The sequence below is a fragment of the Ciconia boyciana genome, chromosome 1 (assembly GCF_034638445.1).
Source record: "Ciconia boyciana chromosome 1, ASM3463844v1, whole genome shotgun sequence".
Classification (NCBI taxonomy): Eukaryota; Metazoa; Chordata; class Aves; order Ciconiiformes; family Ciconiidae; genus Ciconia; species Ciconia boyciana.
The window spans coordinates 160,826,132-160,842,769 of NC_132934.1; the positions used below are offsets into that span (position 1 = coordinate 160,826,132).

At 38.2% G+C, this 16,638-nt stretch overlaps 1 protein-coding gene across 1 annotated transcript in view; it reads right to left on the minus strand.

Moving 5' to 3' along the window:
* Positions 1–16,638, minus strand: part of UBAC2 (UBA domain containing 2) — a 106,114-nt gene that overhangs the window by 28,093 nt on the left and 61,383 nt on the right. Inside the window, exons 5-6 of the mRNA XM_072849943.1 lie at positions 7,617–7,740; positions 5,628–5,675 (exon numbers count right to left, since the gene is read on the minus strand). Coding sequence (XP_072706044.1) covers positions 5,628–5,675; positions 7,617–7,740 — 172 coding nt within the window. The remainder of the gene's footprint in view (positions 1–5,627; positions 5,676–7,616; positions 7,741–16,638) is intronic.

The following is a 16,638-nucleotide window of genomic DNA, read 5'->3' on the forward strand; positions in this document are numbered from 1 at the left end:
GAGAGAGAAACTGAAAACTTATAACTGAAATACAAACAGAAAACTAAAATCCATTTTTCTGTAGGATCTCAGAAGCCGTTGATATAAAAGAGAAAGTATCTTACGGACACAGTATTACCTTCTCCCCTCCTTTCCCACTACTTTCTCTTTCTTCCAGAATTGGAAATATCTGCATCTCCCTGCTCCCCAAACAATTACAACCTCAATTCCACACTAACACCCCCTGTATGCCAGATGTATCAACTACTTTTCTTCTCAGATGCTTTAACTGATGCAGGAGTAAGTGCTGTCAGCTTAGTCAGCTGTCATGTGTTTACATGCAGCCATCTAGACATGAGCAAGGTGTCTAAGCTCCCACCACAGAGGAGATTAAGTCAATACAGTCAGTAGAACGTAGAGACTCATCTCAAATTAAGTGACCTACAGTCACTCAACTGAATATTGACCTTTGCCCACATGCAGATACCTCACATTAGTTTTGGGTGGGATTCAGCACACCTGTTAGCTTACATATGAATATCTGCACCTGTCCTAAAGTTAGGAGACAGACAAAGAGACAGTGCTTCTCATTTTCATTCCCTAATTTCTGTTATTCTATTGCTTTTCCACTTCTTATTTCAGACTATGCACTTCACAACCTATGTGCTGAGCTTCCTGAACTGTGTTGCCAGCAGGTCGAGGGAAGTGATCCTTCCTCTTGTCTCGGCATCAGCGAGGCTGCACCTGGAGTACTGTGTCCAGTTCTGTGCTCCCTGGCACAGGAAAGACATGGACTTGCTGGAGTCAGGCCAATATATAGTCATATTAGACTGACTCTCTTCTGTGTCACCAAAGTACTACCACAAGGCATTTAACTGGATGTAAGTAGACTTACCTGAATCACCATTTGTAATTATAAAATTACAAAGAATTCAAGGAGTATCATACTTCGACATTGACTAAAGATTTACATAAGACTAAACGTGGATGACTGGAGGATGTCCACACTAACTGGAGGATAAAGAAGGATGCATGGCAGGACATGAATGTGGAGGTAACTGCATACTACATTATCAGGCTCTGATCAAAGATTCTCTTCAAGAAAGCCAGCACATATTTAATACTAATTTTAAGTATGTAGAAAGGATGATATTTTAAATGTGAATACTGCACTGTAGGGGTAATACAAATGCTTCTGCATTCCCTTCAAAAATTTTTTAAAACAACAAAAAGAATTCAGTAAGGATTATTCCAAATCACTTAAGAAAGATGTGGAAGAGGAAGAACAACAACAAAATCAACGATTCTTAGGTCTGATCAGATACTAACTACAGAAAATTATTTTTAAGACAAGAACTAAAAAAATGAAAGTCTGGTTTAAATATTTTGCTCCCCAGCCCAATCACATCTTATCCTATAAATGCCAATCCTAAAGGACAGGAATTCACTATAGAAAAACACCTCAGCTGAACGAATAACAAACAGAGAGGATGAATAAAGTTCTTAACAAACAGAACTCAAAACAATCCAAAGTACGCTCGGGAGCATTTAACAACAGATATCTGTAGCCTATGTAAGACCAAGTTAGCAACTTCAAAATTATGAATAAGAACTAAAGCACTCAAAAATCAGAACTGAAATTAAAACCAAGCTCTCAACACTGTCCGAGCTTTCTATCTTAACCGTAAGCCTTTGAAGTACATGCTCTAAATTACAGATTCTCTACAGTTTTCCAATACCTGAAGTATAAAAAACGCAACTTTTCATACAACCTGAGAAAAGTAAATCAGAGCATCGTACAGAAACAATGCAGAAGGCTGTTGCATTTGGCTTAGTGAAATCTACAAAGTAAACAGGGTTTTAGAAACTTCAGCATTGGTAAGGTTAAGACAATTTCAGTTTCCTAAGGTTTGAACTGAACTCTACAGAAATTCAAGGCAGCTCACAGAAGACTTGGGGTACTGCAAATTTTGAACGTTATGGAATGCAGGTCACCTTGCAAACAAATAAACCAATGACACTAGATAAGAAGAAAGAGGCTACAACACCAAAATCACAGAAAGAGCCTGCAAGATACCTTTCCCCTATGAAATATAGCCCTAGCTACACGGTTAGCAGAAATCCTAGCACGTGATCTGTATGATGACAACATTATACTAACGAGTGGAGGGAACTGCATGTTCCAGTGGGCATATCTTATCTGCTGGTACCAACCTGAGCTTACTTCTTGAAGCAGGTATGCTGTAGCTATGATTGAGTGAGCCTTCACATGCCCCTCAAATTTCAATCTTGCAAAAGTATAGCAATGAGAAATGTAAGCTGAGAATCCAAGAGATTTTAAAGGGGGGGGGGGGAAGGGAGAGAAGATGGATTGATATGTATGTGTCCAATGAAACGTTCAAGTGGATACCATTTTCTAAGGTGTTTTGACTGTTTTAAGGAAAAAAATAGTAAGGAAACTTTTAGTTTCTGGCCTTCACTAAACTGAGTGATATGCATTATATGGAAGCACTTCTGTAAACAACTATTGAAAGAATTTCTGGCTTAAAGTCAAATGGAAATAGGTTGTATGACTTTTATGATACATCTGCATCTCTAATATGAAGTTTCCTATTTTTATGACATTAAAAAAACCCTATCATAAGAAACAAATCTGGACTGTATGTACCAAGTATGGTAGATACTTGGCAAAACAAATCACAAGAAACTAAATTAGTCTCATAAATTGTAAGAATAACAACATTACAGATTACTGATTACAACAGATTTGTGAATTTGTTTACAGTCTACTTCTTAAATTCTTCCTTTTTTGTAAATATGCATCATGTATTTAAACGGCATGTTTTACACAACATACCAGCAACTGAAGTTACCAGGCCCATACTGATATACCAAAAGAACGGTAATTGAGGGGTACTCCAGTTTCATCTGGAGAGTAAAGAAGTTGCCTTTAAGAGTGTATTCCTATGTTGATTCAAAATTGGAGATCTAGGAAGATATACCTTATGACAAAGACAGATACAGTAGACCTTTTGTATTCCAATAAAAAAAACATGTCCTGTAATCTCCGTAACTGAGAACAATCCAGCATCAAACTACAAATTGTCTAAAATTCCCTATCACCAGGCACATTACATCAATGCCTACCTGCATACATAGACTCATACACACATGCAAACAAATTTCTATAATGATGGCATCGCTCAAAACCACTGAAAACAAGAACTCAAGGCGGTACAATTCCCAGTTGCTCTACACCCTGCCTGGTATTCACAGGAAAGTCTAACAGCATTAGCAAAGATGAACACAGAAATCAATCTCCAGTGCCACATCTTGTACCTGGAAAGTCAGATCCCATTTAGTCTAAGAGTGTTCATTACATGTTAAAATATAAATTGTGAGAATTTAAATAAACCTAAACCGGGAACGTGGTGAAGAGAAAGTGGAAGCCGACACCAATTCAGAAATCATGCTTGCACTATCCATTTTAATACTCCACATACGCAGAAGTGCAACAAAAGCTAAATTGCAGAACAGCATCATATACAGTCATATTAGTGTCTAAGTGATCTTTAGAGCTAAAAATACAGACAGCGAAGTGTCTAACAGGCAATGAAATAGTGACTAAATATCACACCTAGCTGATTTGGTGTTCATCCATTTACTCAGCCTTTTTGTACAAATACATGAAAATTTGATTCAACAAAGACATAGTATGTTAGAAAATGTCAAGAGCGGTAAGAATTACAAAAATACATAGGTTGTCAGAATGACTTTACATTGATTTGACAACCTATGTATTTCTGCAATTGTACATATACATATGCTATCAAGTATCTACACTTGTAGTGCTGAAAGGTTCTTTATAGCATTTCATATCCCTCTTCAGATTATTTAATATACTACGAAACTTTACTCCTTTATCAAGTTTTCTCAAAAGAAGCCAAATTATCATTTCTAACAAAGGAGAAAAAGAGACTCCTTATTCACAGAAGTGTGACAGATACGCTGTGCAAAAAATGGCTGAAATTCATAACATGAACTTCTTTCCAAATTGTGTCACTTATTAGAAAACGGTAGAGTGCAGCTCTCTGCTTGCTACAGAAAAAATTGAGACTGAAAACACATCATCATTGATGATGACTTAATTCATGCTGACTGAAACAATATGAAAACTTCAAATGATTTTTTTAAGCTGTCCTGTGACACAGAGAAAGCTCAATTTATTCCTATGGACTTATACCTATGTAAAACATACTGTCAACCTGCAATTAAAAAAAGGTAATTTATTAAAAAGAATCCTAAGAAAGTTGCATTATACAGCTGAATAAAACTGTACATTAAAAAGGAATTAAAATAAGAACTTTATTTTATAAAATAAAAATATTCGAGCCGTTCTTCATAAGTCTGTATAACCAAGCATACATACTGTTCCTGCCACCAGGAAAGAGTGAGTTAAAATGCCTTTCTTTTTCTTTCCTTTCCTTCCCTTCCCTCTCTAATGAACACCTGTTTAAAAGGAAGGGCTATTAAAAGAGCCAGAAGAGTAACAGGAAGGGTAGTGTGTTTGGAGGAAGTCACAGATCCTTAGGCGGGCACAGAGGCCTGGGCTGATCTCCAGGAGAGAGAAATTCTGGTTTGTTAGTTGCACTGTTTTCATCGATATTTATGGTCAGACCAAATTGCTGAGCAGACTTCACTGTTTACTGCTCCATCACTCCTGTTAGTTATCCTGCAAGCTCACAGAATATTTTGGAACGTCAATGCAAATGGTAAGAGACCAAACTACTGAGTTACAGCAGCAATATGTGAAGTGTCCCCAGGCATTTCACTCTGGGCTCACCGCAAATTCAAATTAGTAGGTTGTAAAGAGCAAGGACACAACTGAAGTTCTTCTTAAGATTACATCAACTTAATAATGAGCTTCTTGGGAAGAGGTGGCACTTTCACTGAAAAGCAGACAGTATTTTGGGCCAAGAAATCAGAATCTGAGCTCCTAATTTCTAAGTCTGTAAAATTTTAAAACAAGCTTATCAGTATCTAACAATCTGGAAGATTTAGTACAATCTGTTTTAGCACTAAGAGCCTTAGTACTAAGAACAGAGTCAGAAAGGAAAAAGACAGGCCACACTGACTTTATCTGACTGGCGTGAAGAAAGTGATTTTGGACCCTTACTGCCATTATCATAGTGAGAAATCGCTATACTACAGATGTCCTAGGAGAACAGCAAAACATGAAAAATCCTCCCAGCAAAGTTGTTAAAAGCTGGTTTTTGGAATAAAAGCTTGAGGCTTGCTGAAAACTGAAAAATAAACAATACAGTAAACATTTCTACCATTTCTTCAATAGTCTCATTTATAGTTGTGGGTCTAAAGCTATATCCATGGCAGTAAAATTAATTTTAGGGCATCAGAGAGCAGTGGCACCCTGCAAATATTAACCAGCTCTTTTGTTGTCTGTCAGTTTATCACCAGCCAGCCAGTGCTTTACACCTTTGGAAGTTAAAGACAAAAACTTTCTCCTTACTATCACAAATAAAAACATTACTCAGTAATTTCTTTCTTTTTGGGTCCAAATATACTTCACTGATTGTATACATAACTGAGTGTTTTAAGTAACACATGATTTTTAAAACAGTAAGACTTACCAATCCACTTAAGGCTAAAATCCAGATGTAGGAACCAGAGGTTAAGAGCTAGAAGACAAGAGCAGTGATTTAAAGTTTTAATTTTACAAAACTGTTGTTGTCTGAACTACTATACTGCAATATTATATAGGCTATGTACTTATGACAATGGGAGAAGTCAGACATTTATCTCTGTGAAAATTCAGTTTAACATTAAAAAAAGATGTATTCCAGAAGTAGCAGAAGTGGAAAAAACACAGGGATCCAACAATTGTTCTCCTCCTACAGAACAATACATTTAATTTTCATATAGCATACTAAGTATAACAGGATGTCAGTTATAGGCTGCACAGAAAAACAAGTCTGAAAGATACACTGAAGCAAAGGAAATGACTCAGCAGCAATAGGAGAAGAGTTCCAAGCAGGGCAGACAGTGCAAGTGAAGTTCTCAGAGCTCTCTTAGTCACTCCACAGAGAGACCAAGCATGAACATCAAAATTAAAGAAAAAAAGTTCTCACCCAGTGGCATATTTGTTGATATGAAATCACAGAAATAGGTTGGAGTGAATTTTTTAATAAATCCTCATAAGCCAACAGGGCAGCTCATCACTTCTAGTAAACTATGTGATTAATCACCTGGAGAAGGTTATTACCAACTGGAAAAATGGGCTGAAAATTAGACTGATACTGGTTACTAAAATAGTTCTGCACAATGCTGACTGAATCATGAGAACACCTTCCCTCTAGACTTCTGACTACGGAAAGAGTGACTTGAGGCAAGGACAGAGTTTACAAATGAGGAGAAGGCAAATGATTTTTTCCCTCAGCCTCTGTGATGTGTCACGGCAGCAACTGTTCTGTACGCAGCAGGGAAAGATCCAGCAAAGATACAGTGATTAGTAACAGGAGTGATCTGTATCGGAGGTGGTGTGTGTACAAAAGCAAAAGGCAAAGGACACAATGGAAAAGAGCTCAGGCAATATCACGGCTTTCCCAAAGACTGGAATAATAGTGGTATTGATGGGTTTAGAAGAGAGGAAACAAGATTTCTGAAAGATCAAGAAAATAAGGTCCTGGAGCAGAAATTGAAGGAATCCAAAGGCTGAAGAGCAAAAGGGATGAATGAAATGTTCATGTGGAGCAGGAGTCAATATTCTGAAACTGACCACTCATTCTAAAATACTCTCTACCACACTTCACATAACTATGGTGCTTTCCGTTGCTAGTGCTAGAGCTATTTTTGAGTCCCTGGGATATATAAAAATGAGTATAATTTCTCATAAGTTTGCACATCTCCTGTTTCATAATTCACGTTGTGACACAAGTGTCCATTCATTTCTAGGCTGCTGGGGTTTTTTTGTTGTTGTTTTTTTGAACAACTACTGCCTTTCTGTACCTAGTACCTATATTTTCCCACTCATATTTAACATAATACTACATGATATTGCTGTGCTCTACATTACACTATTTTAAATTACCTGTCACATGGTAACGCTTGATATACAAATACTATTAATTTATATAAAAATTGAATTCAGCCAAAACCTTGATTATTTACTGACAGTCTTAGCATAGAAAACCACTGTATTCTATAGCTTTGTTTGAGCTCTAACAGACAAGGAGAAAATAAACAAAATCAAGAATATAAGCAAATTAAAAAGGTGAAAGATACATATGCCTTAGCATCAGGTTCTGTTTTCATCTATTTTCATCTAGTTCATTTGGTTGACCAAAAAAAAAAAAAGTAGAATTGTCTATTATATTTTCCTGTGCCAGACAATCAAGACAGAAGAGAATGGAAGAACAGATCACTTGCCCAGCACTTCAACATGTAGAAATGCATACTAGCAACACATGTTTTTCAATATTTTAGTTGATGGGACAGTCACTAGCTAAACGTATGGGGAATCACACATGTGGAAGCATCAAAATTCATAGACGAACATACAGAAATACTAACTACAACATTAGTAATTCATTAAAAGATGAACAAGCAAGTACATACCATACCTGTAAACCTAGTATGTAGACCAGTGTCTTGTTTGTGATAGAAAAGTGGCCTAATACTTGTGTCACCTGCACTCTTGGAATGGAGGAATAAAATGGTACAAACAGCGCAAACACAGGACCCAAGCTGCAAAAAGAAAGATACAGATGGTTAATAAGAATGATACTAGCAACAGTAGTGTAAAACAATCAAAAGTAATTAATCCTAAGTAAATAACAATCAAAATATAATACCATCTTGCAAACAAAGGTCTTCCTTGGGAACCAATGGTTAGATAACTTACAGCATTCAGGATAATAGATTCATTAGCAAATAAGAAGAACAGGTGACAAAAAGTATCTTATTTCCAAATGTTTAGGACTGGAGGCAGCAGAGAAGGCAACATACTTAGTCTAATAGCAGACTGTTTCTACAAAATACAGCACATAAAAAGAACAGCAGTAGTCTCCTGCATCAGAACAAAACCTCTCTGATTCAAATAGTCAAATGGTAAGGATATACCTTTCCCAAAAGGTTATGGAAACCACTTCACTTATGAAGTTAAGCTCCTATTATTTACCCAGGCTTAAGGTGTTAGAGGATTGCCAGTAGACTGCAGTATCTAAGATGGGAATATTGACAGTTTGATTTAACTTCCCTTTGCCAGTGACTTCCATGGCCCTACAAATAACTAACCTTCTTCAGGGTCCTCACCTTAATCACAGCTCAAGATGTTTATTAAAGTTTCTAAACCCTCATTGGAAGCAGTTTCATAGAATTTGAGACTCGAGCACCTTTTACAATGACCAGATACCTAGATTAAACTTGTGAACATAAACTAGTGCATTTCATCGATAAACCCAGATACAAAGCCTGTGTTCCTCATGATAAACACCCAGAAAACTAAACCATGTATTAAAGACAACAGGAGAGCAATGCCAAAGGCATGGATATGGGAGGTTCTAGAAGACGACGACTTCCTAGGATGGAGAAGGGAAGAACAAAAGGTCACTTCAGGTAGACACAACCTGCTCCACTGGCGGAGCGGCGGTGGTGGTGACCTCCAGGCAGCAAGCTGCGGGCAGCAAGCCGCAGGCAGCAGGCAGGGGGAGGCTATCAGCAAAGTGCACGTCTCCCCCAGCTGAATCCTCGCCTGTGGTTCTGTGCTGTCTTGCGTCCGACGGTGCAGGATGCTGCACGGCGTAATTTTTCACTGCTCACCAGCTTATCAAAACTTTCAAGAGTTTCCACAGGCCTTTACATGAAAGGGATCTTATTATATTCAGAGGGAATTCTGCAAACAGGACAAACCACGACCCGAATAACTTGAAGTGTTCACTCAAAAATACATTTCCCTTCCGGAGGAAATACTGGTAGGAGTAATACTATGTGAAATTCTGGTCTGAATATTAAAACTTACATTTTCTGCATAATTGCCAAATGCAACACCCACAGCTATGAAAAGTAACCCTTCAAATATTATTTTTACTCATTTAATAGGATGTGGCTTAAGAACATTTCGTTATCATTTTGTTTGTTGTATTTGAAGTTCAGCTTGCTGAAAAGCTTCCTCTCTGAGGACTTAAATACAGTTTAATTATAGAAACATTTTTAGTACCATCCGTTTAACACACAGTCAGATGCACTTGAATGTACAGAGAATGCTAACTCAGGAACTACTGAAAAACGTTAAATTTTGCATATAATCCTTCTCACATAAACAAAAAAACACCCGTATAAACACACACAACACATTCTGAAAATAAATCCAAATTATTTGAGTTGTAGGAGTTGATAGGCACGGCTATAAGAGTGCCACATACAAAAATAATTATTCATCAGAAGTGCTCCCATAGTAGACAATATTCACTTAAGTAAATCAAGTTTTATAAGTGAAAAGAGAAGAAAAACAAAGAAAAAAGATCTTTTCCCTTCTTAGAAAAGTAATTTTAAATTATTTCTTTCTACTCTTACCAAATGACCTGAGGGAGTACCAAAATCGTGGCATGCTTTTCAGGTTTTATTTCTCCTGTGGTAAACAGTGACTCAGACACAAAGATTTCACATGCAGGAGTGCACTCAATCATAAGATGGGAAAGTACAAAAAGGAATTTCCCGTGACTGCAAGTGCGTTTTAAAAAGAGCTTAGAGAATGTTGAAAGGTTCCTTACATGTTAATATTCACCATTAATGTCAACAGAGACCACAGAAAGCACCATCCCAGTCCAGGGTAGCGATCTGTGCAATTCAAACTCCAGTGTCTGATGCTGCTCAGTACCTGACAATCTAGAGGAGCTAGATGAAACCTTTCTCCTAAAGCAGTAAGTTCATAGGCACCACAGACATTTGCCTCCAAAGACACCAGTTTTTGCTTTTAGACAGAGTTCACCTCTAGTATAAATAGGTGTTACACAAATATCCATTCAGGTATCTTTTTTTAAAGTGTCAGAACTAGTGCCCTTCAAAATATTTTGTGAAACTCATTTGTACAGGTGACTCCACTGTGTGAAAATTTATTCCGATTAATTTTAAACTTTTGCTCTCAACCTTCATTATATAATTCTGTACTTTTACTTTGAAAATGTCAATTAATCTTTTCCATTGCTTTCAGAATTTTCTATACATTACTCATGCCTTGTTTTAGAATATCTATATGGAGATGCTTATCTACACCTGGTCTGTCAGAGAAGTTATCTACGTAACAAAACTAGAATATGACTGACACAGTAAGGGACAACAAAAGGATGCCTAAGGAAATTGTGGACCCACTGCCTGGTGACAAAAGGGACCTAGTGACAAAGGACATGAAAAAAGCCAAGGTAGTCAATGTCTTTTTTGCCTCAGTTTTCAGTGGTTGGTTTTGCCTTCAGGCCTCCCAGGCCCCTGAGCCTCCTGTGGGACTGGAGCAACGTCTGCTGTAAAGGAAGATAGTGAGGAAACTCTTGAGCCCAACTGGCCATACAGGAGTCAACAGGACCAGATGGGATGTACGTCAGGGCGCTGAGGGAGATGGCTGATGTTACCACCACTGAAACATTGTGGTGATCAGGGCAGGTTCTTGATGACTGTCTTGAAGATGTCACACCCATCTTCAGGAGGGCAAGAGGAGGATTCAGGTAGCTACAACCCTCACCTCTGTCCCTGGGAAGGTTACAGAGCAAATCTCCTAGAAGCCATTTCTAGCCACATGACGGACAAGGTGATTGCTAATAGCCCCTATGGATTTACCAAGGATGACTCTGGCACTGTGGACAAGGAAGGGGAAGGCAGTGAATGTTGTATGCTCTGACTTTAGGATGGCCTTTGACTCAGTCTCCTCTTGTGCCCTTGAAGAAAAACTGGAGAGATGTGGACTGGATAAGCAGACTTGAGGGAAACTGGCCACACAGCCGGACTCAAAGGGCTCTGACCAGCAGTACAAAGTCCAAGTGCCAGCCAGTTACTGGTGGCTTCCCTCAGGGATCCACACTGGGCCCAACACTACTTGTTGTCTTTATTAATGACCTGGATGATGGGACAGAGCACACTCTCAGCAAGTTGGTGAATGACATCAAATTGGAGGGAGCACTCAATACTTTGGAGAGCAGGGCCGCATTCAGATACTCCTTGACGGGCTGGAGAAATGGGCTGACAGGAACCTTACAGAGTTCAACAAAAGCAACTGCAGAGCCTTCCACCTGGGTTAGAATAAGCCTGTGCAATGGTATAGACTGGCTAGAAAACAGATTTGCAGACAAGGAGCTGGAGAATCCTTTGAATGTTAATCAGCAGTTTGCCCTTGCAGGAAAGGCCAGTCGCATACAGGGCTGCATTATCAAAAGCCTAGTCACCAGGCCAAGAGAAGTGATTGTTCAGCACTTCTGCGCCTGAACCTGAATCATTGTGTCCACTTTTGGGCTCCTTGCTTCAAGAAAGACATTGATATACTGGAGCAAGTCCAGCTGGGGGTAATGATGGTCCAGCACCATACCAGGTTGCCTGGAGCTAGAATCTACATCCTCAGAGATATAGCCTGGACACACAGCCCTAAGTAACCTGTTCTTGTTGGACATGCTTTGAACCCAGGGTTGAACTAGATGACTGCCTGAGGTCCTGTCAAACCTAAACTACTCTATTATTCTGTGAATAATCAAAGCCTTGTTCCTGAAGCTCATAATCACTGTAGGGATTTCTGTTCCTGTATTTCACTAGACAGGTACAAACATCCATCCATGTACTGTAAATAAAAGGAGTGGTTCTTAGCTCTTTTAATTATGTTAATTAATTGTTTGGTAACATATAGTCAGATTCAACATCTACAAGTGGAAAACATACTCTTATTAAAGGACTACTTCCATTCTCTCTTTTCCTTCACTTCTCTCTTTTCCTCTTATTTTTGCTTTTCCGCTTTTAATCGCCTTTCCTCTACTTTCTCTCCTTTTCCAGAGACCTTCGTCTCAGCCCTTTGTTCGTTATACTATGAGAATATCAGGAACATCTTTTCAAGTGCCATGGTTAACTTCTACTACAAACTTGAGATGTCCATACGCAAAGAAGGGCCATAGACACAAATAAATGCTGACTTTAAACTGAGTTTATGCCCACTTCCTGTTTAGGAAGTTAGCTGCAGTCACGTGGGTTAGAAAATAAAATTTTCAAACAAACCAGAAAACTCTAAAACATGCAAGATTAAAGTCTGAACACTCTATATGGACACCATGTCCATCCCAAAGGTGTACTGTGACAGCAGGCTCTACAACAATTATATCCTCATTTTGAAGATCATGTTAAATTTCAACATTTGCAGTGAAAAAGAAACAGCAGTCCACATGGGAACACTCTACATCGTATGAAGTGATGAGATTGGTTTTGCACAAAGAAAAAAACAACTTGAAGAAACAATAACCTTGAAAAAAATAAACCAGAGATGTAGAAACTATGGCAGAGAAGAAGGAATCAGGGGCAAGTACTTCTCATAAGAGAAACATGCTACTTAAAGTTTTAAAGGGTAAATATTAAATGCAGATTAAAATAAAACATTTTAACATTAGTAAATATATGCACAAAGTACAGAAAAAAGGGTTCTAAAATGTATTAACAAACGGGTAGAAAGCTAAATGTTAATTCTGCAAAAATATCTGCTGTTGTCAATGGAAGTTCTGTGGGATTAAATTTGCAGAAACAACCTGTTATTTTATTCAGAATGACTCACTACACTTACTAACTGCGGTGCTGTATTTTTCTTCATTTAAGTTCTTCATAAAAATATTAACCTGACAAATTCACAACCACGTATTTTGGGGGGGACTAAAAATATCAGTTATAAAAGCAGCTGCAGATAATACAGAGCATGTAAACAGTGTGCTTGTAATTCAAGTTACTAAGCTACTTCAGTGCTCTGCATTCCTACAGGTTGTCCAGACACTGCCATATTGCACTGCAGGTCCCAGACTTTATTCTGAAAATGTTAAAACATTCTCAATAACACTCCTTAAAATCAGGTCACTCCCTGGAATATGACCACCCTTGATAGTTGGGATCCTCTGCCTGATGCAGCCCAGGACTCAAAGGAACCATCTATTTTACCCAACCCTTTTGTTACACCTGAGCAGGGCACCCCAGTGCCTGAGTCCTCTCAATACCAGCAAAAGCATTAGGGTACATTACCCAATATTGGTATTGGTTACCAATACCTTACTGCCAATATTTCACAGGAACACAGGAAGAAAGTGGGAAAAAAAACCTGCAAGATAAAACTTGAAGTTGTGCATCTTGAGGGGAAAACAAAGGTTCCTCCTGTCAATGGACTTCTCAGCAGAATCAGTGCAACTTTGGGTTCATTAAAATATGAGACCAACCAACCGAACATTTTACAATCCCCTCATAAAGACAGAAGCCAGACACCTACCTCTCCTAAAAAAAAACTTTAGTTTTTAATGCCAAGACTATCCAACAATTTATTCCGTAAACTGCTCAGCTCCATTGTAAACCAGTTTCAAGTTCCCTTCCCTTCCCATTGGTGAGCTAATCAAGACCTTTCCTCTTCTGCTGGCTAGAATCTTTCTTCCAACTCCAGTTTTAATTTATTCATCATTAGTAAGTTGCTAACATATGCAATCGTTATTCTTTAGCTTTTTCTAAAAAGAACAGTTAATCCTATCTCCCCATAACCTTTGTTGTGCAAAGCTGACTTAACGGTACCTGACCATTTCTATTCTACCAGCCTGCTGCAATATACAACATAAAATTTCTTCAGTTAGGCATTCACAATATACTGCCCTCAGGCAAGCAATTACTGCAGACCATCAAAGAATTATTCAGCTTATAGGACTAGGGAGATAACTTATTTTTTTCTTCTTAATCAAGGCCCCTGTTCTTTATTTAATGTATGATTAGCATGCTGCCATTCATGTGAAGGCCAAAGTATGGAGAAACAGATGAAACTGAGGGAGCAGTATAAGAATGACTGGCCAAACCCTGTGCCACAACTGAGTAGAGTATCACAGGGACAACTATTTATCCTTAACTGATAAGTTATTAATGTCAACTAGGTGTTACAGAGAGAGTTACCCATGCTTACCTACTGACAGTTGCTGCTCTGCATCAGATGTCTGCAGCAAGCGATTGATGGTGACAGCTTACCAGGTAGCTTTGCTTTCATGACTGATCATATTAACCAAACCAGAGTTTGAGTTCAGCAAGAGAGAGGAGCTTGCACCTTTCTATAAGGCTCCAGGTGAATCCCATACCCAGCTAAGTCTGGCACAGACACTGGAGCTAGGCAGAAGACATATGGAGGCATGAGGAAATGCTGAAGGGATTTAGATAGCAGAGTATTTTGTTGAGGAGATACAGTTCAACAGCTGTATTGAAAATTTTAGTGTCCCAAGTTCATTTAAGCTTGGGTGCTTAATTCCTTCATCTACATTAACCTAACACATTTTATCTGGCTTTTGCAGTATTACTATGACTCACTGGTGAGTCACCATTTACTGTTCCTCTAACTCAAGTCACTTGAGAAATCATGTTTGTCTACAAAAAAAGACAGGATTCAGCTACGGGTTAGTTTTAGACACCTGGCCTGTCTCCCAGAAAACAAAAGGAGTTAGTTTTGGAAGGAAAGGCAGTTTTGCAGTTAAGAAACAGGCTGGCTGGATTCATTTTCTGGTTGATCCATAAACACCCTGTGTAATTCATAAGTAATTTCTTACCTTGGGTAGCAGCTCTCTAGATATGCAATTGTAAACCTAAATCCAGTACCGTTTGTAAACTGCTCAAATAGAGTAGGGACTAAGTAAGCAGACAGAAAATAAATCATCACAGGCATCATAACATACTGGTCAAAATATTAACTGCACTGCTTTGATGTCACCATCTCCGAAAGTAACAAATTAGTATATTAATTTACATGTTACTCTCCTTGCATGCCAAAAGCAAATCAGTAAGCTTTTGCACACAAATGGTAAAACCAAACATGTATCACACTTTTTGATACACGCCCTTTCTTGGTTTAAATGTTAAAATCCTGGGACAAACAGATATTGGAGAAACAGCAGCTGTATAAGAACAGAAAACAAATAGCTAGAAGGATAAATAGTGAGTGAAAGAATGCAACCTGTATCATTTAGGTCAAGCAATGAACATCACACCATGCTAGTCTGGACTGGTAGCTAATACATCAGTGTGTCTCAAAGGGTACAATCTAGTAATGTATCTTAATCAAAGGAAGGCAATATTTTATCAGATCGGAGCAGGAAACACATATTGGCATTATTTTATAATGGTAAGACTATTTTGAAATAACATTTCCTTTAATATGAAGCTGTGGTACTAATGTCAGCCCTTAAACAAAGACTACTACATGCCTGTGTATCTAAAAATTTCCCATTTCTACTACATATTTTTGCTGCTGGACAGGGAACCACATTGCAGTATTACTTTGTGTACATATGAAGCAAGTTCCCTGTGCAATTTCCCTTTAAACAGTCTTTAATTCTCATTACTTTACTTAAAGAGATTCCACTCTGTGATGAAGCTGAATAATTAAAAAATAATTCAAAAACAAGAAAGGAAAAAATCCAGAATAAGACCAGTAAGTTCTCTTAAAGACTTTCTGAATCTGGTGTTAGATGATAAATGCCCCCTAAAAATTGATTTGCTGAAAGCCCTAGATTGAGCCCTTCAGCTCCCTGGCATCTAAGGGGAATCAAGCCACGTCTGCACTGGGAGTTCAGCACCAGAAAAATCAGCATATAGTGCCAACTAAATGCTCCAAGTAGGCACAAAAGCAGCTCACAAGGCTCTACTTCATTCTACTATAGCAAAAATATTTCCCATAAGACAAGGTACATTTAGTAAAGTTTAACTTCGTCATTAGATATGCATTTACTTCAGGCTTTCTGAAGAGATGGACACATTAGTTGAGATCGTATCTCTGCAATGTCAGCAAAATGCTTGTGCCGTGAACACAGCCCTAATGCTTCCAAAGAGGCATTCCACCCTCTGCATGGGTTGGACCTGCCAAAAATAGCATCATCATGCCTACTTGCTGGTTCTTTAAAATCAGGCCACTTTAAAGATAAATAGTCCTCTGCAGTCATGAACGATCAGTATGAGTTTTGGGGGAAAATCCCAGGTAACTCTCAACCACAGCCTCTAACAGCAAACGACAGGATTTTCCATCTATCTCTGATCTCCAACACCCTCTTAACAAACACACAATTTAACTCATAGATCAACATTCTTTACTCAGAAACAAGGTTATTCCAGGGAACAACGGGTTACCTCACAATTTGACATCCCATTCCTTTCCTATTCCCTAGCCACCCATTCTTAACGATATCATTTTAGGAGAATCAGATTTGTGTTTAAAAGCTTTTTATCTTTAATGTACTTACCTTACATGTGTATTATTATTATTATTATTATTATTATTATCCTTGCTCAAAATGCAATAAACAGCTTACAAAGGCACACATCCTCATTAATCTCTCAAACCATCAGAGTTCTTCAACTCCCTCATATATTTTCAAAGGGCATTTCTGTAAAGCCTCATCATTACGATAC